This window comes from Dipodomys merriami, unplaced genomic scaffold (genome assembly GCF_024711535.1).
Source record: "Dipodomys merriami isolate MVZ:Mamm:240054 unplaced genomic scaffold, mDipMer1.0.p SCAF_20, whole genome shotgun sequence".
In the NCBI taxonomy this organism is placed as follows: domain Eukaryota; kingdom Metazoa; phylum Chordata; class Mammalia; order Rodentia; family Heteromyidae; genus Dipodomys; species Dipodomys merriami.
The window spans coordinates 19,803,539-19,830,308 of record NW_027203382.1 but is presented as its reverse complement, the minus strand read 5'-3'; the positions used below and the strand labels follow the sequence as shown (position 1 = coordinate 19,830,308).

The 26,770-nt window shown below is 39.0% G+C and overlaps 1 protein-coding gene across 5 annotated transcripts in view; it reads left to right on the top strand.

The window, feature by feature from the left end:
* Positions 1-21,367, top strand: part of LOC138832831 (V-type proton ATPase subunit S1-like protein) — a 28,898-nt gene extending 7,531 nt beyond the window's left edge. For 2 of the 5 annotated variants that reach the window (XM_070030956.1, XM_070030957.1), the window contains 7 exons: positions 2,215-2,292; positions 6,540-6,577; positions 6,825-6,886; positions 7,381-7,616; positions 12,912-12,962; positions 16,086-16,326; positions 20,808-21,367. In XM_070030956.1, the coding sequence (XP_069887057.1) occupies positions 6,845-6,886; positions 7,381-7,616; positions 12,912-12,962; positions 16,086-16,326; positions 20,808-21,110 (873 nt within the window). In that variant the 5' untranslated portion in view covers positions 2,215-2,292; positions 6,540-6,577; positions 6,825-6,844 and the 3' untranslated portion in view covers positions 21,111-21,367. Of the gene's footprint in view, positions 1-520; positions 658-2,214; positions 2,293-3,468; positions 3,566-6,539; positions 6,578-6,824; positions 6,887-7,380; positions 7,617-12,911; positions 12,963-16,085; positions 16,327-20,807 lie in introns of those variants that run through there. The other 3 variants (XM_070030958.1, XM_070030954.1, XM_070030955.1) reach the window with 3 other exon arrangements.
* Positions 21,368-26,770: the final 5,403 nt, after the last annotated feature.

Here is a 26,770-nt window from a genome sequence, read left to right as displayed (position 1 = left end):
CATCGTCATGACAAAATACTTGAGAACAACTTAAGAGAGTGGATGTTCATTTTGGCAGAACATCACCGTGGAAGGAGCATGTAGCAGAGGAGGCTTCTCACCTCTTGGCAGCCAGGAGCAAAGAAAGCCCAAAGGGGTGAAGGCTAAGAAACACTCTTCAAGGGCACACCTCCAGGAACCTACTTCCTCCAGCCAGGCCCCACATTCTAAGAGCCTATTAATCTATGAAGTCATCAGTGGGTTATCCACAGACGAAGTTAACATTTTCAAGAACCAATCACCTCTTGGTAGTGCTAACAGATAGGGATCACACCTTCAACACATAGGAGCCTTTTGCAGGAACACTGCATAGTCAATCGATAGCCTCAAGCTCAGGGGTTTTCTCTTGAAATGAAGCACAGTATGGATACTATCAGGGCCAGTGCATTGCTCCATAGGCATGGGACACAGACATGGATATAATGATAATCATGTGGTTTACTGTGTGGTGTGGTAACAAAATCCTTTGTTTCTAATTCAGGAGTCTTTTATCTTCTGCCAGCATGTATACAACTGGCAGCCCAACTTATTATCTTCTAAGTGGCCAGCTTCTAAGTGGTAAAATGTCAGCCTTCTCACAGTTCTTGAAAGAGACTCTGGAGCAATCTGAACAGGCAGGTACAACACCAGGCAAATAAGATTTGAGTGCTTTACACCCTGCAGCTATACAATTAGCATTTTTTGCTGCTGCTTTTCTCCTTCAAAGTCACAAGATGAGCTATTTTCATACAATCACATCTTAAGTGTGAATCCTATTCTGAAACATGTGTGAAATTTAACTAGCTATTAATTATTCTGCCTTGAATATTCTTAGCAAAGTGGTAGTCTTTCAACAACAGGAAGAATGCTATAATAAATTTTAGGTTTATCTGGACATAAAATTGATTTAAAATTTTATGTGTTGGTATTTGAAACCATCATCTGAGAATATTTCTATGAAAGAGGCTCATACAAATACTCAGGGGCGGGGCTGGGAAGGTGGCTCAGTGGTAAAGCGTTTGCCTTGCATGCTTCAGGCCCTGGGTTCAATTCCTCAGCACCCATAAGCAAAAAAAAAAAAAAAAAAAAAAAAAAAAAAAAAAAAAAAGCCAGAAGTGGCGCTATGGCTCAAGTGCTAGAGCGCTAGCCTCGAGCTGAAGAGCTGAGGGGCAGCTCCCAGGCTCAGAGTTCAGGCCCACTACTGGACCCAAAATAAAACAAATACTCAGGGGCTAACATTATGGCTTTTCAATCTCAGTGCAATGCAAACCGGTCTTGAGCTCTCACCTCCTCACTAGGACTTGAGGAGCAAGCACTGCCACTGGGAACTTCTGCTTTGCCAACTGCAGAGATATTCTGTATCTGCATGATTTAGTCAGTGGCTGTGAGTTTGGTGTGTTTATATAACATCTGAAATTTAGCTGGTCTGTATTGTGAATTGTAAGTGTATCGATTTCAGGCTTGGAGAAAAAAATCTTATTAAGGATTCTTTAAAAATAATGTTTGACACTACTGTTTCAGATGAGTTAAATAAATATATTATTAAAATTAAGTTCATGTATTCATTTTTACTTCTTTCAGTGTGACTACTAGAACATTTAAAATTATACATATATATATATATATTTCTGTTGAACAATATTGTTCTTGATTCCTGTTATTCAAGGAGGCCTTGGTTTAGGCTCGCTGGAGCAAAAACATGAGATTCCATCTCAAAAATATCTAAACCAGGGGGGGGGGGGGAGGGGGAGGGAGGGGAGGATTGGGGGGGAGGGGGGAGGCTGGGAAGGGATGTAAAGGGTAAACAAAGGAGGAGGCTGCAATGCTTGGTAAGAAATGTATGCATTATCCTGCCCATGTAATTGTAACCCCTCTGTACAATATGTTCACAAATAAAGTAAAATAAAATAAAAATATCTAAACCACAAAGGATTAGGGGTGTGGCTGAAGGACTGGGCATATGACTCAAGTGTATAGGGCCTGAAAATCAACCATGTAGCCCGGGATTTAAACCCCGGGATTTAAACCAGTACCAAGAGGAAACTAAAAGTCAAGCTCCCTAGGGGTTCAAAAGGCTGATGCTTTATTTTAGAAGAGTATTTCTTTACTGTGGCATTTAAATTGTATTCTTAAAAATGTCAAACAACTTTTAGGGATATTGTTGTTTGTTCCATCATACTGTATTTTGTTTTGCAGGTCTTTGGAGAGAAGAGTGGGAGTAGAGACAAGCAAAGAAGGAATAAAAATAGATACTCTGCTTGGCTGAGCACTGAAGTAAGAAGAGACTTTCATCTGCCATCTCAATCGTTACAATAACTTCTTTTTCAGTGGTACTGGTGTTTGAACCTAGGACCTGTCCTTGACAGGCAGGTGTTCTACTACTTTGAGACCTGCTCCTAACTCTATGTACTTCTAGAATTTAAACTCAGAACCGTTTTATGTGATCAGCTGGTACTCTACCACTTGAGCCATGCTTACAGCTTGGCTTTTTGTTGATTCTTTTGGAGATAGATTGTCATAGATTTTTCTCTGTCTGGCCTGGCCTCACTTCCAACTGTGTTTCTAGCAACTTCAACCTCCTGATTAGCTATTATTACAGGCATGAGCCACTGCCTCCAGCCACAAAAATTCTTTGTGTGTGTACTGTGGTGTGTGCTTAAACTCAAGGTCTGCATGATGTCTCTGAGCTTTTTTGTTCCTGCTGTACTACTTGATCCACAGCTCTACTTCTGGCTTTTTGGCGGCTAATCGGAGATATGAATCTCACAGCTTTTCTTGCTAGGCTCGGGCTGGCTTTGAACTATGATCCTTAGATCTCAGCCTCCTGAGTAGCTAGGATTACTGGTGTGAGCCACCATGTTGCAGAGGAGGAAATGAGGTATAGGAAAGAAAACAGCTTGCTTAGTGTGAGTCTGATGCACTAAGTGCTTGACTCCAAAGCCTGTGCCCTTTCTTCAAGATCACCTTCATTGTCTCTCAGCAGTCATGAATTTAATGGAAAACTATGAAATAGGATATAGATACACATTTATTTATGTTCCAGATATTTTTAACCAACTCATTCACCTGGAAAATGCACGTAAAATATATGTACTTCATAGACATTAGAGAGGATCTAGTAACTTCTTGAAAACTAGGATGAGAACCCTATTAAGAGTTACATTATAGTAACAAAACAAATGTTTTGTTACCATGGCAAATGTATTGTCTAAGAACCTGCTCCCTAGTAATTTTTCAGTTAGGTAAATAACAACAAATATAAATATTAGTTTCACTTTATAGTCTAAATGAAGCATGATCAAGTCCCTCCCTTTCTCTTCCCCACATAATACATTCTGAGAGAGCTGTCCTTTTATTGGTTGAAGATGCTTTCAGTCACACAGCATGTACTGCTTCTGCTCTGCATTATGAATTAACAGATGTGCTTGGTTTGAAGAAACATTCATTTCTTAATGGGAAGAAAAATCTTATTTGGTTTTGCACTTCTTTTTTTATGTATGGGATTTTCACTAACTTTGGAACAGATATTTTCCAGGAAGAATGTAAGGTGAGTAACCACAGTTCTTTTAATGCCACACATTTGTGAACTTCAGTGCAAGTATTAAATTGGGTGGTTCTGTAATTTCATTATGGCTTGTCTACATTTGTTTGTGTTTATAGTTCAAAATGGATAAGCCAGCTTATATCATATGATTAGTTACTAAGGTTATTAAACCAGAATGATAATTAAGAGATTGCAATATGAACATTATTAGGAGAGTCAAGGGTAATTTGCTTAAGATATCAAATAAATAGTGCATTTTGTACCAGAGTATATGACTCTTCAAATCACTGTTCAGCATTCTTCATACTTACAAGTAAATGTTAATTTCCTAAAATTTCCAGCAAGTATTATGTGAGAACAGTGTAAAGGAAAGAAAGTAAAAGCCTCAAAAAGATATAACCTGTTCCTCAAAGAAAAGGTATTAAAATAATTTTAACTAGTAGAAGGTAATTGTGTGTGATATATAGTATTTACTATTAACACAAGCACTATTTTTATTTCTAGTATTCTTTTGGTTTCTTTCCCTGCCATACAAGGTAGCATATAGATATTTCTCTATAAAAGCATATTCCACAGTTAATTTATGTCATATCTCCCAATTATTCACGATGTACGGTACCATCTCAACAAATGCATCAGGGAATGTAGTGTGAACACAAAGCATAGCAGCAAGCAGGATGATCTGACAAAACCTAAAGTATTCTTGTCAGAAGCTGCAAAAGCTGTAAGTACAGGAGTTTGATTTTTTTCTCTTTCTTTCAAGTCAATTGGTACTTTCCTTCAGGTTTAATTTTGAATCATAAACTATAAATATTCCATAAGTGTTAAAGCTTAGTTATGTCTCCCTACCATTTACAGAAATGACTGATTTGGGTATTATACTAGTACCATGTACACCAAGACTTATAAAAACCTCAATTCTATTTTTAAGACAAGCGTAATGAGTTTAGAAATCCATAGATCTTAGAAATCAGATAAATCAATTCCAGCCGTGCAGCATATACATTCATTATGAAGGAAATAAAGATTGCTATTTTGTGGATGGTCTTTCACATCATGGATCCAAAATTAAAAATATCTTTCGATTGTATTGAACTGTTCAAGATTCTGAGGCCTATGGGAAGGAAGTTGAATTTTTATTTTTATTTATTTTTTTTACAAAGCTTAGGTGGGGTGGAAGACTATTCTTCTTTTTTTACAGTCACTCCACAGGTTGGATCTAGTTTTGGAGCTAAGGGAAATCCTGTGTGCGTTTCCACTTTCCACTTTATTTTTATTTATTTATTTATTTATTTTTTGGGTCCGGTTTGGGGGCCTGAACTCTGGGCCTGGGCGCTGTCCTTCAGCTCTTCAGCTCAAGGCTAGCACTCTACCACTTGAGCCACAGCGCCACTTCTGGCTTTTTTCTTTTTTGCTTATATGGTGCTGAGGAATCGAACCCAAGGCTTCATGCATGCAAGGCAAGTGCTCTACCACTGAGCCACCTTCCCAGCCTCACTTTCCACTTCAATATGAGAATTTGTTCATTTGTTCCTACAAGCAACAAAATTTTCAGACTTTTTTTTTTTTTTTTAGTAGCTAGACACTCTGTCAAGCACTGGGTCTTGCAGTGATAAACAAAATAGGCATCATCCTTGCTCTTTATACACCAAGTCCAGTGTTGAGGTTCTCACTAACCCCATGGTAGAATATGAACTAACCCCATGATAGAATATGAACTATGGTGTGAATGAAAAATATGGGACACAATAAGCACATAAGCTGGTATCTTAACTCTTCCTTCCTTTCTTCCTTTCTTTCTTCCTTCCTTCCTTCCTTTCTTTCTTTCTTTCTTTCTTTCTCTTTCTTTCTTTCTTTCTTTCTTTCTTTCTTTCTTTCTTTCTTTCTTTCTTTCTTTCTTTCTTTCTTTTTTCCTTCCTTCTTTCTTTCTTTCCTTCTTTCTTTCCTTCCTTCTTTCTTTCCTTCCTTCCTTCCTTCCTTCCTTCCTTCCTTCCTTCCTTCCTTCCTTCCTTCCTTCCTCCCTTCCTTCCTTCCTTCCTCCCTTCCTTCCTTCCTTCCTTCCTTCCTTCCTTCCTTCCTTCCCCCCCCCCCCTTCTCTTGCTGTTGCTGTTGCTGCCTGGGTACTGTGTCTGAGCTCTTTGGTCAAGGCTAGTACTCTATCACTTTGAGCCATAGCACCACTTCTGTTTTCTGGTAATTAATTGGAAGTAAGAGTCTCAAGGATTTCCTGCCTAGGCTGGCCTTGAACTGAGATCCTCAGATCTCAGCTTTCTGAGTAGCTAGGATTACAGGTGTGAGCCAATGGTGCCCAGCTTTGACTTTCTTTTTAGGAAGAAGGGACAATGAAACAGGAAATGAATGCCATATATCTGGAGCAGAGAGAGAGAGAAAAAAAGAGGAATGAGCTGGGGACTTACTGAGTATAATGGCAGGAATGTGTTTTTTTGTTCTAGGTAGGGCCATGATGAACCTTCAAATCATTATTAATATGAGCAGTTTTGAGAGGTTATGGCTCTGCTCCTCCTCTCTGAGATGCAGTAAGATGAATATGCACACACACACACACACACACACACACACACACACACACACATTTCATCATCATCTTTTTTTTTTTTTTTTTTTTTAATAATGCTGGCACTGGGGCTTGAAGTTAGCATCTGGGTGTGGTCCCTTAGCTTTTTTGTTCAAAGCTGGTGCTCTATCACGTGAGTTCACAACTACACTTCTAGCTTTTTGGTGGTTAATTGGAAATGAGATTCTCATGAACTTTCCTGCCTGAGCTGGCTTTGAACTGTGATCCTTAGTTAGATTGTAGTTTCTGTTTATAGGTGTGAGCCACTGGTGCTTGGATATTTTTAAATATCCAATATTTTTTAAATATCCAAAATATTTTTAAATTCATGTAAAATCTGAATTTTAGATATTTTCCCAGCATTAACTTTCTTTCTTTCTTTCTTTCTTTTTTCTATTTCAGTTCTCAAACATCTTCAAATAAAGAAGTGGTTGTGAGTGGTAAGACCTGTAATTGCCCTAATGGTTTCTTGGGGGCAGGGAATAAAGATTTATTTGGTGAACTATTTCCTGACCGGTAGTGTTTATATATAGATATCCCTCATGTGAAAAGCTTTTAAACTAGTGTTTTCTAAACTATGACCCCAAATAAGTTCAATGCTGATATATTTCACAATGTTTTTATTCAATTACAGTAGAAAATTGGTGACATTTAGACTTGGTACTCATGTCATTAATTATTTGACAGATCAACAGAAAAATGGAGATATGAAACCAGACCAGAATTTCACAATAATACCTATGACACAGGTAGGATATGTTATGAAATTAGTTTGTAATCTGCCCTTAAAAATGCACTTTTCCATTATGTCAGAGCTATTATGAAAATATGAATAATCTATTAATAATTAACATTCTTGCTCAAACTTTGGGTAGAGAAATTTATAGTGATAAATTTTTAGTGCTTAAAGTGCTTAATTTTACTTGCTCTTTTCCAGTTTGATTATAATAACTGGTTTTATAGTTTTTCAGATAGAATCACTATAGTAAGAGCATATCTTTCATTATTGGTGAGCTTGGATTGCTGCTCCTCTTAAATAATTTTTCTTTTATCTGTATTTTGTATAAGAGAAACTGGTTCACTTCTTGTTTCTTGTGCTGTACATTTATTGGATTTTAATAAATATACAATCTCTTTGTATATCATTATAGGATACATATTAGACCCTTAGAATTAGGAAGACTTTTCTACTGTGAACAACAAAGAAGATCATCTTTTAACTTTCTTTTATTTGGTTAACTAGGCTCCTAACTACAATCTGAGCAAAGACGGACACTTAGAAAAACAACACTGGAATGCTTTCAGCCATAATAACCCGATTAATGTCTCCATTGATGGAATTCCCTGCATTCTCTTCTGGGCCAAAAGAATCATAATTAAATTTAAGAATCAGACATGGCTGGACCTTGCAGATGAAACACTTAGTCAAAAGACAACAGTGGACAGTGGCAACTCACACTGCAGTGATGAAGGTGCTGTGTAAGTGATCTTCAGCCTGAGCAAGCGTTTAGGGTTAACTTGTTATTTCAGAAAAGAAAAGACTGCTTTACTATATGACCCTGACACTCATTCTTTAGGAAATGTTTAATATCTAAATGAAGGAACACTTAATATGTAATGTTAATATAAAATATATTAATCTAATAATATAATATCTAAATAAAATTAAGTTTAAAAAAATGTTTTGGCTGGGTGCTGGTGGCTCACGCCTGTACTCCTAGCTACTCAGCAGTCAGATCTGAGGCTCATGGTTCAAAGCCAGCCTGGGCAGGAATGTCCATGAGACTAATGTTATAACCCCATGACCATCCCAGGGGACCACGAAGAGGCATGTGGGAACAGGAGAAAGATTACTGTAAGGTTTATTAGAGGGAACACAAGGCATGTGCCCCTCCAGGTGGCAGGTGGGTCTGGGGTTGGAAGTGAGGTGAGGTAGGTGCATTCGCAGGTAGGTCTGGGCAAAGACGGAGTGTCCAGCCATCTGGCAGCAACTCCAAGGTAGGGAGGAGCTCAGGTGGGTGGAGCTGAGGACCAGAGGAGGGTGGGGGAGGATATGCTAACAATTTTTTTTTTTTTGGGTCCGGTCATGGGGCCTGAACTCTGGGCCGGGGCGCTGTCCCTCAGCTCTTCAGCTCAAGGCTAGCGCTCTACCACTTGAACCACAGCGCCACCTCCGGCTTTTTTCTTTTGTGGTGCTGAGGAATCGAACCCGGGGCCTCAGGCATGCAAGGAAAGTGCTCTACCACTGAGCCATCTTCCCAGCCCAATGCTAACAACTCTTATCTCCAATTAACCACCAAAAAACTGGAAGTGGTGCTGTGGCTCTAGTGGTAGAGCACTAGCCTTGAGCTGAAGAACTCAGACAGCACCCAGGCGCAGAGTTCAAGCCCCATGACTGCCAATAAATAAATAAATAAATAAAATTGTTTTGTTCTTCCTGGTAATTTTTTTTTCTGAACTTTTTAGCTAATTGTCATAATAGCCTATGGGAAAGCATTTGTAAATGAGCATTTCCAAACCCATTCAGAGGGGAAAATAGAAATAAAAGGATTTCAGTTTTGGTCTCAATGCCAAATGTTAGTATTAAATTACTTTTGTCTCAGTATGGAGGAAATAGTATACACATCAGGGTCATATATGTTATAACTGTGTGAAATGGGAAGCTTCATGTAAGCCAAGACACATGGTTGGCTTAGGAGGTGTTTCTGAAATTGAAGAACATTGTCTATTTGCAAATAAATCAGAGTACCTTTGAATTATCAAAGTTCAGAGAATTCTTTAGGGAATTTCAAGGTGATAATTAGTTTGGGCTTGAGAAAAGTAATTTAAACAAATATCCTTTTTGAGGAACAAATACATTTCTAATGTCTTTCTCTGTTTTCCACTCATCCAAGTAAAATTTGTTTTGGGGGGGTATGATTTGTTTTGGTCCATAAGGAAGAATTGTATTGCATGAGCCACCTTTGCAATATTTGTTAATACAATGGATAGTTTTGGAAAATTCTTTGCATTTGTTTTGGTCTGGAATGGATAGAATTCTTTGTAGAAACCATACCATTTTCGGTGTATATGCATGCTTATATTCTTTTTATATTTTATATACTTTGTTTGGAAACATCCTTTTATTCCTGAATTCTCTTATTTAAAAATTCTTGATGCTAGATAAGCATAGATTTTATTAATATACATTTAAAAGGCATATTGTGAGTCTTAGTATCTTGCTATTCAGAATAACTATCTTTGAATAAGGATTTAGGGAATTGTAAATGCTAACATTCAGAATCCTTCCGGATTTGTTTATCATTTACCACACACACACACACACACACACACACACACACACACACACACACACACACACACACACACACACACACACACACACACACACACACACACCTTATCAAAAACCATCAAAGAGATGCCTGTACTGTTTCTTCTTAGGTTCTAATTAATTCCTACTGGGCTCTTTATTTGTGGTCAGTTGGGTGGGACAGGCTGATTGTCTGGAGATAATCTTGCCTGCCTGTGGTTGACTGGCCCATCTTGATTCCATTTCTTCTGACCCTACGGTATTTGTGGGGAAAATCAGGGCACCACAATGTGTTAGTGGGCGTTGGAGACCTTAGACATCACTGGGAACCTACAGATGGAAGGAATGAAAACTTGGCTGCTATGTAGGCCCAGTTCTGCAAGTGAACTTTATGCTTTTGCAAACCGGACCTGCTTGTCAGATAGAGAGGATGATGTCCATTCACTATAGCTAAGAGGCTTTGCATGTTTCTGTGGATCATGCACTGTGTGAGCTTCATAGGCCCCATATCTGTCACTCTAAAAACTATTGCCCAGGTCAGCACCCCTGTTCCAGATGAGGAAATCAAGCCTCAAAGAGCTTACAAAACTTACTGCAATCTCACGTTTGTAACATTATTAATATATAGTGTTGGGGGTCTAAGTTATCTTTTAATTAAATTATTTTTGTCGGTAGTGGGGCTTGAACTCAAGGCCTGGGTGCTGTCTTTGAGCTCCTTTACTCAAGCTAGCAAGCAGTCTACCACTTCCAGTTTTTTGGTGGTTAATTGGAGATAAGAGTCTCAGGGACTTTCAGGGTGAGGCTGGCTTTGAACTGTGATCCTTAGATCCCAGTCTGCTGAGTCGCTAGGATTACAGTTGTGAGCTACCAGCTCACAACTGTAAAATTATTAAATTATTAATTTATTATTAAATTATTAATTAAAATTATCTTTAAAATGAAATTGTAGCCTCATCCTTCTAGTCCTATCTTGCAGGATGATGAAGATGAAACAAGGAAATATGTGTAGAGGCACTTTGAGACTTTGTCAAGTGCTATGCAAAGTAGAACTATTTTCTTCCTAACTACAAGTAACAACTACAGTAGAATGAAATGAACCTTCCTGACCGAGAGACCTCTTAAATCTTGCTTATCATAGCACAAAAATTAAGAATGAGGAGGACTTGATATTTTGTCTTGGGCACTGCCTGCTCATTCTTTTCAGATGTGCAGCATACCTGCTCAGGTGAAGGTGTACCAAGGGCAGTCCACATAAAGAGCTTGAGCCCCAGGGCTCCCAGGGGGTGAGAAGGACCAGCCTCTGAGGCGTTGTGTGGTGGATTAGCAGGAGTTGAGTACCTAGATTAACAAAATGCCTTTACTCTGCTGGTGAGGAGGAAATCTCAAATTTAAAGGAACCAGATTGGAGGTTGCTGAAAGAATTAATCTAAGCAGAGACACACCATGTAAGGTCAAAAATACAAATGAAAAAAAGATGAACATATTGTAGCTCTTGGAAACAATGCTCAGGGAGAGGCAAATTTGGCAGACAGATTTGCTATAGAAGTCTTTTTTTAAATAGTGAAAGCCCTGCAAATAGAACATAATCCCAACATCTGTGTGTATTTTGAAGTTAGACAATTATAGTCTGAAATTTTCAGAATCTGTTTTAAATGGTATTTGGAGGAAATTCTAATATATATATATATATATATATATATATATATATATATATATATATATATTTGTAGGTCTTCCTCCAGGTTGAACATCCTGTGTTTCCAATTGTTGGTACAGTGCCTGGAACACAAAGATCTTCATTGAATGCATGTTCCATTTGTTTTGCTGAAATCAGACCTTCTGTTCTTTACTATAAGGCATAGCCTGCTAATTAGCTGCTGTTGACATCAGGACAGCTGGAACAAAGCTTCTTGAGCTTAGACATGGGCAAGCACTCCATCAAGAGATAGGACAAAGAGTAGGTGGACTCAGGGACTTTGTTGTAGGGTTGAGTTTATTAGCTGGAACACTAGCTTATGTATGAATAACAAGCTCTTCTGGTTCCTTGGAAGAACTAGAGAAATTTCTGTTAGAATGATTTAAATCTGTGAAAAAGCATGCACTTAAAAATATTTTGCTCTGTTTCTTTTTTTCACCTAGCATAATGGTTTAGAAAATCTTCTGTGTTGTTACACGTATGTTCCTTTACATTATTAGTAGTATTTCCATTGTATGGAAGTACCACAACTTATTTATCCCTCCCTTATTTACAGTTTTTACATAACTTGCCAAATGAATTTATGATCATTCATATATGTCTTTCTCTTGGTTACTAGTCAATATAGGAGCAGAAAAGTTAAACCATGTTGTATGACTATGTTTTAACATCTTAAGGAATTGTCACACAGTTTTATAAGTGATTATATAATTTTACCCTTTCTATCAGCATTTTCTGAGAATTGCATACAGTTTTTGTTTTTGTTTTTCAGTCTTTTCTTTTCTTTCTTTCTTTCTTTTTTTTTTTGATGCTAGTCCTGGGATTTGAACTCAGGGCCTATGGGCTGTCTATTTACTCAAAGCTAGTGCTTTATCACTTGAGGCACAGTTCTACTTCTGGCTTTTTGGTGGTTAATTGAAGATAAGAATCTCACTGACTTTGAACCATGATCCTCAGATCTCAGCCTCCTGAGTAACTAGGATGACAGGCCTGAAACACTGGCATCCAGCTCCATCCAGTTGTTTTATATCTTCACCAATGTGTTTGTGTGGTCAGTGTGAGACTGTAGGGGAAGTATTTTTATGTTTCTGCATTGTTAGTGATTTTTATGTACTTAGCAAATGTTTATCTTTCTTGAAGAGTATTTCTGTTCGAATCTTCTATTTGTAAGTGGGTTTTTTTTTTATTGAGTCGTTGAGTTAATTATATTCTGGATAAACTCCTTTGTGTATATAGTTTTGTTTCGTTTTGCTTTTGGTTGGTCCTAGGGCCTGAACTGAGAGCCTGGGCACTGTCCCTGAGATTTTTCACTTGAGGCTAGTGCTTTACCACATTGAGCTACAGCTCCACCTTTTTTCCCTCATGGACTTTCATGCTCAGGTTGGCTTTGAACTGAGATCCTCAGATCTTAGCCTCCTTAGTAGCAATGATTACAGGTGTGAGCCACCAGTCCCAGGTATGTATATAGCTATTGAACATGTTCTCCTGATTTATGTGTTGCCTATTTTATTTTCTTAACTGTGTCATCCAAAGAACAAATGTTTCTGATTCTAACAAAGTCCAATTTATCAATTTTTAGCTTTGAGGTTTTTCAGGAAATTGTTGCCTGATCTAAGATTACATAAATATTCTTCTGTTTCCTCTATGACTTTTTAGTTTTGGGCATTACATTTAGATCTATGATCTCTTCTAATTAATTTTGGAGTATGGGGTAAAGAGAAAGTCATTCCTATGTTGATAGATTGTATTCTTTCTTGTTTCTTAGATTGTCTCTGAAGTTTGATGAGGCTGAAAATCCCAAAAGTCTTGAAATAAGGTAAGCTGGGTATTACTTTGGAACATTAAGGTATCAACACTTCAGATTATTCTATTTAATCTATTTTCAACACTTCAGATTATTCTATTTAATCTATTTACTCCATGTGTGGAATTGGTACACCAAGCCCTGTGCCATGTCAAATGACATATCAATTTAGCTACACAGAAAACTCCATGACTGTCTGTAGTAGATTCCTATGGGAATGATTTATTTAATTCCTAATACACCTATGCCCCTCTTCTCTTTAGTAAAGGACTTTGAGCATTTATGATATCCTTTCCCTTGGAAAAAAGAATACAAAATAAAGAGCCAAGGACGAGTCTCTGGTTGAAGTTATTCTTTGTAATGTTATTCACTGTAATGAATCACACTTACTTTATAATGTTATTCATTAAAATAAATCACACCTATTTAATTACAATGAACAGGTCTTTGGAATCTGAATTCCTCAGCAGGAATATAGGCCTACATTTTCCTGTATGTCCAGGTGGAAGGATGAATCTGCCTACAGTGTGATTTTCCTCCCCCCGCCCCAAGTAGTTGGGAATTATCTTCTTGTAAAAATTGAGGTGTTTTCTTTGTATAGGCTGTGTGTCTTAGTAGAGACAAACACTTGTCTTCCATATGACTTAGCCAACTGTCAGGGTGTACTGGGGCATTTGTTCCTAAGCCATGCCTCATCAAACACTTCTGCTTTGTGAAAACATGATGAGTCTCTAGAAAAAGAGTCCTATAGCCACATCTGTTTGGGAATGCTTCATACCATGGCTCCTCAGATATTCACAATGCACTTTGTGGCTTTGAATAATTCAGTTCCCTATAATTAACTTCAGGAAGCTTTCTTTCTCAGAGCCCTTGCAAATATGTGCCACCATCTTCCGGAGAAATGTGTGTGTGTGTGTGTGTGTGTGTGTGTGTGTGTGTGTGTGTGTGTGTGTGTGTGTGTGTGTGTGTGTGTATATGTGTGTGTGTGTGTGTGTGTGTGTGTGTGTGTGTGTGTGTGTGTGTGTGTGTATGTGTTGGACATGGATTCCAGTCCTTGCCTTTGTTTGGTAAGTTCTGTACTACTGAGCCACATTCCTAGCCTTTCAGAGAAAGTTTATATGAAAACAGAATCCTAGTACATGACCAGATACATAAACATATCTGATATGGAAATGAGAAATAATTTTTGGTTTATATAGCACTTTCTTTTTCAACTGGAGAGTAACTGTATAATTTTATTCATGATACCAAGGACAATAAAAAAACAACAGCAACAACAGTAATAGTGTAGTCTATTAATACCTCATCTGTATCTACTTGAGCTTTCTCATTTAAAAGCACTGAACCTCATATGTGAGGAGTAACCCTTCTGGTCCACATGGAAACTTGCTTAATAACATGACATTTGGGCTGCCTTTTTTTTTGGAGTCTGCTTCTCTTTTGTCCATTCTACATATTTTTGAATGTCAAAATTCCTCGAATATTTCTTATGTTTATATCCTTGTCTCGGGCTTTGTTTCTGGATAAGCCTAAAATAAGATAAGAAAACAATCAGAAAATATTTTATTTTATTTATTTTATTTTTATTTTCTATTGTGAGAATACCGTACAAAGGAGTTACAATTACATGGGCAAGATAATGAGTACATTTCTTATCAACCATTGTTGCCTCCTCTTTGTTAGAAAATATTGAACTAAAGAAAAGAAATAAAATGAAACTAACCAATAATTCAAGCACCACTTGTAATACCGACTAATATTTTTTCTCTCATCCTGGATGTACTGTTACCTGTTTATTAAATAAAAAGGAAATAATCATGACATAAGTAAAAACATATATATTTTTTTATGGCTAGAGACTATTCTGTTATTCCCTAATGGTGAAAAGTAAGGACTCCGGTCTCAAGTAGAGTTTGATTCCCAGCTTGAAAACTCTACTTTGAGTCTTGCTGCTGTAGTCTTAGACTTCTCATCTGTGAAGTAAGGAAATTATATTCTCTATCTCATAATGCTGTAGTTAACACAAAATGAAATACATATAAATAACCCAGAAAGACGACTGACAAGACTGGTAAGAACGCAATTCTTACTTTAAAACACATCTTAATCCTATGTTGATGTCTATTTTTTTCCTTGCACACAGTATGATTCTTTAAAAAAGAGACTTACTGTGTTCTTTTGTGGGGCTTTGTATTGCTCACTTTTCACTTGCTTATTTGCTTTAATACTCACCTGGAAAAGGTGAGTATGAAAATGAGGCTTGGAAAAAACTATATTAAGTGAAGTAAGCCTGGCACAAAGAAACATAGATCCCATGGTTTCCCTCATTTGTAATAATTAGTACATGTCTAGGATAACCCTAGCTGATGAGCAGAATAGCTCAATGGCCATGTACCTATGACTATATAAGATGATGCTAAGCAAAATGAACTCCAAGACCTGGAAACAAAAGATTTTTCTGTTTTTATTTTTAATGTACTATGTGATTTCTTGTGTGTGTGTGTGTGTGTGTGTGTGTGTGTGTGTGTGTGTGTGTGTGTGTGTGTGTGTGTGTGTGTGTGTTGTGTTATTTTTTTCTTTTCTTTTTCTTATCATTGTCCCTGTATTTGATTTTGGTAACCTGGGTATTGTATATCTGAAGTAGGGAAGGGAAGGGGAACAACAGAATGGTGAGACAAAGGACAAGGGGGCAACCGATGCAACAGCGATACACGCAAGACAATACGTTGGAAATGATCTGTACAACTTGGTGGTGGCGGGAGGGAAAGTGGGAGAAAAACGAGGGAGGGGGTAACAAGTTCGACAAGAAATGTGCTTACTACCTTACTTGTGTAACTGTACCCATTCTGTACATCACATTGACAATAAAATTAGGAAGGAAGGGAGGGAGGGAGGGAAGGAGGGAGAGAGGGAGGGAGGAAAGGAGGAAGGAAGGAAGGAAGGAAGGAAGGAAGGAAGGAAGGAAGGAAGGAAGGAAGGAAGGAAGGAAGGAAGGAAGGAAGGAAGGAGAAAACTGAAACTTCTCCTTAGGTAGGTTCCACTATCTGACAATAGAGGGCACCATTGTACCGTTCATAAAATGATTTCTAACGTCTTTGTGCGCTCAAGGTAAAATTGATTCATAATCCTTTTCAGATTCATCTTTACCAATTACAACAAGTTGTCCAGGCAGAGTTGGTTTAGTCTGCACCGAGTTGAGGTTATTTTCAACAATTCAGTTCAAGCAACATTTAATGCAACGGGAATATATGCTCTGTCAAGTTACTCCTACCACTGCCAACGCGTCAGCAGCCTGGAGCCACAGGAAGCCCTCTTGTTACCCAGCGACTCGAATGTCCTGTCAAGCTCTTGGGAGGTCACTTTGATTGATTTCCAGGTAATAAACTAAAACCTGTGCTCGGTGCACCTGTGTGTTTGGTGCCAAAGAAACTCAATGTTTGTTTGAAATCACCTGCAACAAAAGATAAGCGAAAGACTTCATGCCTTTAAAATAATGGTTTAGAACAGTCTTTTAAGGTATGAAGTGCAGTAAGATAGAGTATTTCCTCTTTCTGTGGCCTCTGAGTCCCTACCACAGGTTTGCTGTACTTTTCACAACCCTGATGCAGCTGTAGCTGAAGCTCAGAGGCTGACCCTTCCTGGACTGAGAGTTCTTCTGGTCGGAGGCCCCAGGGACAATTATTTTACTTCCCTTCAGGGAGTGGAGCACTGATGCTATCAGGGAAGATAAGAGGGACTGCAGGGTGGGTGACAGACAGGCTTGGCAGTTAGCATGGGAATGGAATCATCAGCCAAGGGAGTCAAAAATATCCCAGAGATCTTGAAAGTGTTTGAGGAAAGGCATGGGTGTGTGAGAGGTATGCTTTCTTTCTTTTCACCAGCCAGACGATCCCAGTTTGAGAGACATTCTGTCAGCTTCCTCTATCTTGTTGAAGGTGGAGAAAGCTTAGCTTGTTTTCCACCTCATTGAAATAGCAGGCATGGCTTCCCATGTGCCTTTTAAGGGCACTTAACAGTCTTTCCATTGGTATTTATGGACATTGATATATAGGTGTATGGTGTCTACACACAGGGAAGAAGGGCTGGTGGGCAAGGGAAAGAGCTGGCATTTTGGATTCAGTCACACCTGATTTCAAATCAATCTTTCTGGTCTACCTTCATGAATGTAAAGAATAATGTATACTTGGATATGTATGCCAGGTATGGGTTAACAATACCACTTGTGAGTCCCTTCTGTTAATGGCTATAATGGCTAAGATAAAAAATTTTAGTTTATATATATATATAATATATATATATTATATATATATATATAATGTGTGTATATATATTACAGTTTAAAAAACAAAAGAAATGATCAATGACATGAAGGTAGAGTTTAAAGAAGAAGAAAAGACCAGAAGATGAATTAGAAGTCACCAATGGGCTTGGATTGATGAAAACACAGGATAATCACTGCACTGGCTGGATGTAGTAAAATAATTTATTTTAGAAGCCTCTGGAGCAGTCAGCATAAGAACGAAACACCCAGTTACAACTTCACAGTGAAAACTCGGCTGTGAGGAGAATATTGTTTTCCAGTGTTGTGCAGTGTCCTCAAAAACAGCCTTACAGTCAGCACAGCACGATGTGTCCTCAGTGAGCTTTGTGAAAGCACCCATAAAGGAAATACATGGCAGAGTGCAAACTCAGAGCAGGAGATGGGAGGTCTTGGGGTAGTAGGTGAGCAATGTATACAATAGGCTGCTTTGCATATCTATAGATTTGTGTGTCTGGTTTATTCTAGGAATAATGTATAGTTGTCCCTCAATAACTACAGTTTAAAATTTTTAAGTTTATTGTAGGGGTTTTTACATATATAAGGTAGTGAGCACATTTTGTGCTGAATTGTTTCAGTAAGTAACAACAACAAAAAGGTCTAGAACAATTTTTTCCTGAATATTTTTAATCCATTGTGGGTGGTTGGTTGAATCCAACCACAGGACTCATGAATGCCTAGAGCTGACTGACTGGGTGAGCATACACAGCATCCCGCCATTTTACCTCAGGAAAATGAGTGAGTCAGGTGAGGTTTGTGTAGCCAGGGCAACAATCCTCAACCACTTCAGCTCCAACTGATTTATGCTTTGAAGTAATTCAGGGCCAAGCTTCCCATTTCTTTTGATTTTCTATTAGAAGTTACACATCTGGATTTTTTTTTTTTCGCTTAGTCGTGGGGCTTGAACTCTGGGCCTGAGCACTGTCCCTCAGCTCTTCAGCTCAAGGCTAGTGCTCTACATCTTGAGCTACAACACCACTTCCAGTTTTCTGGTGGTTTATTGGAGAGAAGAGTCTCACAGACTTTCCTGCCTGGGCTGGCTGGGAACCACGATCCTCAGATCTTAGCCTCCTGAGTAGCTAGGATTATAGGTGTAAACAACCAGGACTCGGCTACATCTGGATTTTTTATGGGAAAATTTCAGGATGTTCAGAATTATGGGCCAGACCAAGGTGACATGTGGGCTCAGTACAGTGTCTTTTTTTTTTTTGGTCGGTCGTGGGGCCTGAGCTCTGGGCCTGGGTGCTGTCCTCAGCTCTTCAGCTCAAGGCTAGCACTTTACCACTTGAGCTACAGCGCCACTTCCAGCTTTTTTCTGCTTATGTGGTGCTGAGGAATCGAACCCAGGGCCTCATACATGCAAGGCAAGCGCTCTACCACTGAGCCACCTTCCCGGCCCTTCAGTACAGTGTTTGTAACTTGCTCTTGTTAAGTAAGACCTGTTAAGAATTAAGAGGTTGTCAGTCTGAGGATAGTCTCTTTGGTCAGCATTGCAAAGTCACATGGGTTATCATTTTTCACCAAGGAACTTAACCCTTCGGGCACCATTCTGAGGAGAGGACTCTGCATAGGAGCAGAGGCAATGGGTGACAGAAGCCAGACTAAGAGTTACCTTCTGAAGCGGCTTTGTGTTCAATGTGGTGTACTTACAACTGGGGAACAAGGCCTTTCAGGTGTTAGTAAGTGGCTACAATAGTTCCGGCGTGGGCAAATGCTATCTAAGTCATAAAATGAATTCTCGGTAAAGCACTCAAGGAAAATTCTGTTGTAAAATTTATCCTTAAAGAAACACAAAAAGAAAACAAGTAGGTTTTGGAATGAGGTCATGCTTTTCATTTTGACAGTAGCACTTAGGTGTCAGGGCCTCTTGAACTTTTCCCACTTATAAGTAATTAAGCCACCTACGAGGAAGCTTTTCTTTCTGTTCCATGGACAGAGGTAGAAAGGAGCTAGTGTACAGCTCTTCTAAAAATAGAACCAAATGGATATGACAAAACAATCCCCTTATCCAATGCTTCATTTTCTGTGGTTTCAGCTAGCCACAGACAACCACTGTCTGAAAATATTAAATGATATCCTTAGAGATTGATTGGCCATGTCCTGATACTGAAACCCACAATATTCTAGACACTTCTATAAAACGGCACAGTATTTGCATGCAGCCTTCTCCCATTTTACTTTCACTCATCTCTAGATTCAATCTCTAGATACAATGCAGAGGATGTGTGAATAGTTACTGTGTATATTACTGTCTTTAGAAAATAGCAAAAAGAAGAAAACAGAGAGGCTTTGAATATATATATATGTATATATATATATTTATTGTGAAAATACTGTACAGAGGGGTTACAATTACATGGGCAAGATAATGAGTACATTTCTTATCAAGCATTGTAGCCTCCTCCTCTGTTTCCCCTTCCCATCCCATCCTCCCCCACCCCCCCAACCAACCCTCCTCCCCCCCACCAAAGTTGTAAAGTTCCTTTAGTCTCATTGTTGCAATGGGTCCACCTGTATCCCTATTTAAACAATTTGTTTTTTCCCTTCCCCTCCACAAATTATAAGAACATCAAATACAGTGAAAGCAGGGGTTATACCGTGGGGGAGGGACGTACAAAGCAACAAAGAAATAATCTTATAAATGTGTTAGAAACAATCACATGAAAGAAAAAAAACATTTGAATATATTTTTTAACCCATAGACACAGAACCCACGGCTTTGGAGGCCCAACTGGATACTGTTGTTTCAAGTAACCACAGTGGGTCTTGAGAATTACTCCTTGTGGATAAGAAGGGCCACTGTATGCCTGATAAAGAGGGGTGGTAGTGACAGGAGGAAGAAGAGATGGCACACCAGAAGCTGTGGAGTTACTGACCGAGTCTGACTCTGAAGCTGGAGGGCCCAGCGTCACAACACTTACTGCCACATGACTCTAGGCTCATTACTTCACTTTCCCATGCCTCAGTTTCCTCCTTATAAAGTAGAATGAAGTATTAACTTGCTCACGGGCTCTTGTGAATGCTAAATGAATGAAGGCAGTGAGTAATTTTTCTGTTTTACCTTGCCAGGAATCATGACACCCTTCCTTAAAAGCCTCTTCCTGTCTACTTTCTGTCAGAGAATGAAAGACTGAGGAACTGAGAATTAAATTCTCCTTGAAATTTATACCCACACTTATAAAACTTAGAGTATGCTTTGAACTTGAGAGATGCTACAGTGGTTGTGGTTTTACATGACCTAGAATATTCCTAAGAATCAGATTAAAAGAGGTTTATTTCAGAAACTTAAATTTCATGAGCCCCTTAATTATGACAACTATCCATTCCAGGATTTCTGGGTCAGCTCAGATTTAAAATCAAGTTTCACTGTTTCTATGAAGCATAATCATATTTGTCAGTTCATGTGTTTAAATTATTCAGCAAATGTGGTGATAATATATTAAATTTGGCTAATTAAGGGCCCAGAACCACCAGCCCAAGTGAGAACTGATCTTAGGAGAGAAGGCATAGGGCTTCAGCTCTTTTCTTTCTCCTGACAGATCCAAGGCTTTACCACCAAGGGAGGGCAATTCTCCAAGGCCCGAGACTGTGTCTCTTCCTTTTCACCTGCTGTTCTGATTGGCCTGGCTATGTCATTGATCCTGCTGCTGGTGCTGGCCTATGCCCTACACATGCTCATCTACCTGCGCTACCTGGACCGGCACTACGACTTTATCACCTCTCCTGCCCACTTTCCATCACTGAGAGTTCGAGATCGGGCAGAGCAGAAGGAATTGCTTAGGAGCCAGGGAATCGAATATTATGAGTTGAGGAGCCAACAGATCTGCAAAATCTATGTTTAATAGCACAACCTTTCTTCCCCTGGGCTGGGAAATGTGTGGTTTCTCTTCTGTGCTGTTTGATGTGTGAATAGCTTGATTTTTTTTTAAAGAAGTAAACAATGAATGGGTAGATTTTGGCCCTCCCACAGAAACTGTTGCCCCAAACTTACCTTAACAGAGGTTGTGCCAGGATTCATTGTTTGGGGTGAAGAGGAAAGGAAGGAAAGAAGAGAAGGAGAAAGAGAGAGGGGGAGAGAAAGAGAGAGGGGGAGGGAGAGAGGGAGAGAGAGAGAGAACAAGCAGAGAGAAGAGAAGAAAGAGAGGAGAGAGAGAAGAGAGAGAGAAAGAGGGAGAGAAAGAAGAGAGAGAGAGAGGAGATAAGGATAATATAATACAGAGAAAGTAAAACATACTTGGTATTCTTGCAGGTCTCTTTGCCTGTTCCAGTTTGAATATAATAAAAATAGAAACAATAAACCCAAAGTTATCTCTACAAGTTCAGAATTTAGGCTATTTTGTAACAACATTTACAGTTTTCAGAAATTATATCCCAGTTTTCTTTAAAATGTTTCATAGAGTTCTTCAGGGAGGCTCCATGTCAATGTGAGGGAATTAACATTTACTTAAGGGCCTTCTTGCTTTATTATTCAGAAGCAGCCCAGCCCAATCTGTTTAGTAGGAGTCATAGTCTTGCTTGCATCTTACCTTTTCCATTTAGTTGTAATGCTGAGGTTTATCTCATTTATCTGGTGTAGGTTTCCATGTTTCCTGCATGTACCAGAAATTAGCAAGAGAACTAAGTAAGAACAGTGTGCTGGTTTGGCCAACCCAAGTTCATAACAAGTCCTCTAATGATGCTTTTAAAGCAACAGGATCTCCTAAGGGCTTCCTTACTAGAAATTCTGAAGTAACCATTGGTGTTTGGGTTTCTGTTGTTATTGTTTTCAGTATTGGGGTTTGAACTCAGGGCTTTGTACTTGAGCTATTTCCCTCCCCCCTCTACCACTAAGGTTCTTTTTCACCATTGTCTTCCATATGGATTCCTTTAAGATCCTTTTCAGTTCTTGGCAGATACTGAAAATTGAATGAAGAAGAATTTTCTTTAGAAAGGATCCACAGCCTTATATCTGTGCAACCCTATGTCTGTACAAAATTAAATAACTGCTTTTTAGTATCACTTCTGGCAAGTTCTGGCATTCTGGTAAAAAGCTACTAAGTTCCTGTGGTATCTTTACCAACAGCCCACTAGATAGTTGATCATAAGTATGTAATTATTAGTGCTGAAGAAGCAGAGCTGAAGAGATATCTATCTTTTGAGAGGTCTGGAACAATTTAACAAAAAAGTGATGTTTGACACAGTAATAATTGGCTAGGTAAGTAAGATGGAGAAGGCCAAACATGGCAGAAGGAAACACATCTATAAACCCTGGCCTGTATCATACAGGGGAGCTATGAACACTATGTGTTTAGGAAGATACTTAAAATGTATTTGGAGAAGAAAGATGGAGACCCTGGGATGCAAGAGAGGCCGGATGATAATGTTCAATGGGAGATTTAGAATCTTGGTTGCATGTAATAGGCAAGTCCTTAAGAAGATTTGAGAAGGTGTAGAGCAAGATGATCACAGTGTGTAAGCATGAATAGAATAGTGACGGAAAAGTCGGGCACCGGTTGCTCACACCTGTAATCCTAGTTACTCAGGAAGCTGAGATCTGAGGATCATGGTTCAAAGCCAGTCTGTGCAGAAAAGTCTGTGAGACTCCTATCTCCAATAAACCACTCAGAAAAATGGAAGTGGCGCTGTGGCTCAAGAGGTAGAGTATTAGCCTTGCGCTGAAGAGCTGAGGGACAGCGCCCAGGCCCAGAGTTCAAGCCCCATGACCCACGGAGAAAAAAAAAAAAAGAAAGAAAAAAGAAAAAAATAGTGACAGAAATTCCATTTAGGAGATTAATACAAGCGTTTGGACAATAAGAGTAGTAATGGGACTTGAGCTAAGATGGAGGGGTGGGAGGGAGGAGCTAGGAGAGGAAGTTGGCAGCCAATTTGAAAGACAGGTAGAGACCTGTCAGATTTAGGGTATTGCAATGGAGGTGGTGCGGGTTCTGCAATCAGGGAGAAAACAGAGGAAGGCAGTGAAATATCTCAAGTAGGCTTCCAAGTAGACGGTTGGATGCACGGATTTTGGACAAAATAAGGCTGAATGAACCAGAAGTAGAGTATTAGAAACATAGGATGTTGTCATTGTCCCACCCATGTTCCTTTTAGGGATCTTGGTCTAACTAACTTTCCCTTGACAGTAATGGTCCCATGGGTTTCTCCCTCAAGCTCAGAGTGGTGATGAATTAATGTCCCCTTAGAGTGACTCTCAATCAACAATTCTCAGAAATTGGGCATATTCTAGAGCATAACTCTAGGGCATTTTCTAGAACTCCCTAATAAGATTAAGCTCTCCCCCCCCTTGTAGACTTTTGCTTGGTAATATTTATTTATTCCTTGATATCCTTGAATCACTTCCTTATTTCCCTAATTGTGTATTCTAATATCACTTATAGAATAAACAAATTACATTTAAATCTATGTCTCAGAACCAGCTTCTTAGGAAATCCAAACTAAACCAAGTAGCAATAGCTATGAAAACTAAGTTGTTAAATGAGATGGCTTTAAGAAGAAACAGTGGGCCTCAGGAACACAATCATTAAGGTTCAAGTCTGCAAAAGAGCTAGAGTAGGAGCAAAGAGGAATAAAGTGAACTGAGGGGGGAGGGTGGGGTGGGGAAGAGTCCCACAAGTCAAAGGGGGAAAAAAAGAAACTTTGAAGATGAAGAGAATAGTTAAATGCTGGAGATGAATCAAGTTAGAAGAGAACTAAGAGTTGTTTATTTCTTAGATTTGGCTAATAGGAAGTGATAGATGAACATGCTTTTTCATGGAAAAGGGGAAATAGTTCAAGATGTTTATTCCCCTGGTTTTCTCTCACAGGGAATACCTTGGATTGCTTGTGTCCCTTCTCCAAAGTTCCTCGCAGGACAGTCATCTTCTTGTGACTCTGTCTTTCCAAGGTTTAGTAAATTCTTTTTCTTCTTTTGCTTTAATTGAACAGCTCCATTGCTTCAGCCTCAGTTCATCATGCTTGCCTTTGTGGTTCTCCTAGATTCTCCTGGGACCTTTATAAATGGTCCCTTTTAAATTAAATCCTCTTCAATTATTCCAAATTTAAGGGGTACCATCTGTTTTCTATTGGGGCTCAGGTTTATGCAGAGATTTAGATAAATTAAATTTCATTCATTGCTTTGTTGGTTTTATTTCTAGCAGTTTAAGGTTTTTCAAAAAACAAACGTTTAAGACAAGCATTTGAATAAGGTTTTAGGAAGATGGAGGAAGTTGAGCTCGCTGTAGGTTAGAGCTGACATTCTGAGTCTTTGTTTTGCATGCAGTAATGTTCAGAGCAATGATGTTCACGTGTAAACAACTTTCCCATGGAAATAACTATACATTGCTACCTCATATCCTCATCTCCAGGGCTAGACAGCTTTTTCTTCTTTAAAGATAACCACCGCATAAAGGTCCTTGGATAGCTGAAACGAGTTGCAGGCAATAGGCAGTTTTCAGCTAGCAAACTAGGACTTTCCTTGTCAAAAGAGACCCTTGGAATGTGACAGTAACATAGTTCTTGAATATTCTCTAACCCTATGTACATGTTATAAAATTCTTTGGTAACAAATTGCATGCTCACCCCAGGAAGGAATCAGTGTAGGGAAAAGGTGAGGACAGATACTAGCGAGGAGAGAAAATGGGTGGGGCTAGACCCCTGGAGGAAGCTTAGTATTATAACTTTCTGTTCCCAGGGTGGCAGCAGGAGGGAAGAAATCCTTTGATTTAGCTCAGTGGAAACACAAAAGGGATACAGCCTCTGGATAGAATATTGAGTAGACATCCATACTTCCTCTATTTCCACTTCAACTTTCAAGCCCTCACGCTTAAAGTCTGGTAAGATAAAGAAATCAATTGATCCAGACTTAGTGCCTAACTTTTTTTTTCTTTTGAGACTTTGGACCTTTATGTCAGATCTCTGCCTGTACAATAGAGCATATAAAGTTCCTCTACAATGCTTTTAGCTCCTGAGATCAAAAATCTTTTATAAGGACCAAATGGTCCTAGAACAAAATCTCTAGTTCCAAGTAAATAGAATTTAAAATGTAGTTTGGATCTTCTGATTTTTTTTTAATTAAGGAAAAATGGGACAAATGCAAATGGCCCAATTTAGTTGTTACAACTGTCCTCTTTTATAACATATAACTCTGATGTTGCCCACTGGATGCCCCCTAATCCTCTGATCTCCTGGAATCAACTTAACTTGATTGGCTCTCCCAACAAAATGATTTAAGTTCCTTAAGTGTAAGACATATCTGTTCCCCCAAACAGCTGAGAACTTAGCAGGTATGTGTATTGGTGTCATGAGTGGCAGTGACTTTCATTCTTGCTGAGTACTTTTGGGTTCTAATTTCTTGCCTCTCTTGGCTTTTAGTAACGCCTATATGTCCTCACCTCCTGCCTTCCTATGGCTGCTACCTGCTGTTAGTTTGGGAATCACAGACTTGATGAATATTGAGGATGATTACAGCATAGGACAGGAAATATTTCCAGATTCTCTGTTCATGAAAGCTAATGCTTTTTCCCTAGCATAGGTCATCTTCCTCTTTGACTCTATTCTTCCGCCATCTTGGGGGTTGGGCCCTGTTTTTCCTTCCTCCTAATTCTTCATGTATCCTTTGAATCTCAGGGTCTTATAAACTCCCTGTTTTCTAGGCCATAATGAGAGGCCTCAAAGAATTAATTTTGTACAGCAATTTGGTTCTTAATTAGAACTCTTCTATGATGGTTGACCTCTAAAAATAGTCTCAAGTTTTTCATAACTAAGATTCTTTTTTTTTTTTTTTTTTTGGGTCCGGTCGTGGGGCCTGAACTCTGGGCCTGGGCACTGTCCCTCAGCTCTTCAGCTGAAGGCTAGCGCTCTACCACTTGAGCCACAGCGCCACTTCCGGCTTTTTTTTCTTTTTTTGCTTATGTGGTGCTGAGGAATCGAACCCAGGGCCTCGAGCATGCAAGGCAAGCGCTCTACCACTGAGCCACCTTCCCAGCCCCAATAACTAAGATTCTTAATATGGGAATTGGAGTCAAGTTGGCAGATTCAAAGCATCTACTCCTTTGATGCTATGAATTATATGAGCAGGCAACATAGAAAAGACTATATACTGAAGAGGGGATGAACATCAGAAAATCACAGAGAAACTGAGGTAATGAAGCAAAACACAAAGAAATGAAAATTCATCTTCTTTAGCCTGAAAGAAAATGCAAATCAAAACTATACTGAGCCAGGCACTGGTAGCTCATGCCTGTAATCCTAGATACTCCAGAAGGCTGAAATTTGAGGATTGCAGTTCAAAGCCAGCCCAGGCAGGAGACTCTTATCTCTGAGTAACTACCAGAAAATCAGAAGTAGAACTCAAAGTGGTAGAGCTCTAACCTTGAGCAAAAAGAGCTCAGGGATAGGGCCCAGGCCCTCAGTTCAAGCCCCATGATTGATGACGACAACAACGTCATCATCATCATTATCATCAACAACAACAACTATATTGACAATCCATCTCAACCTATTATAATGGCAAACACCACCACCAAAT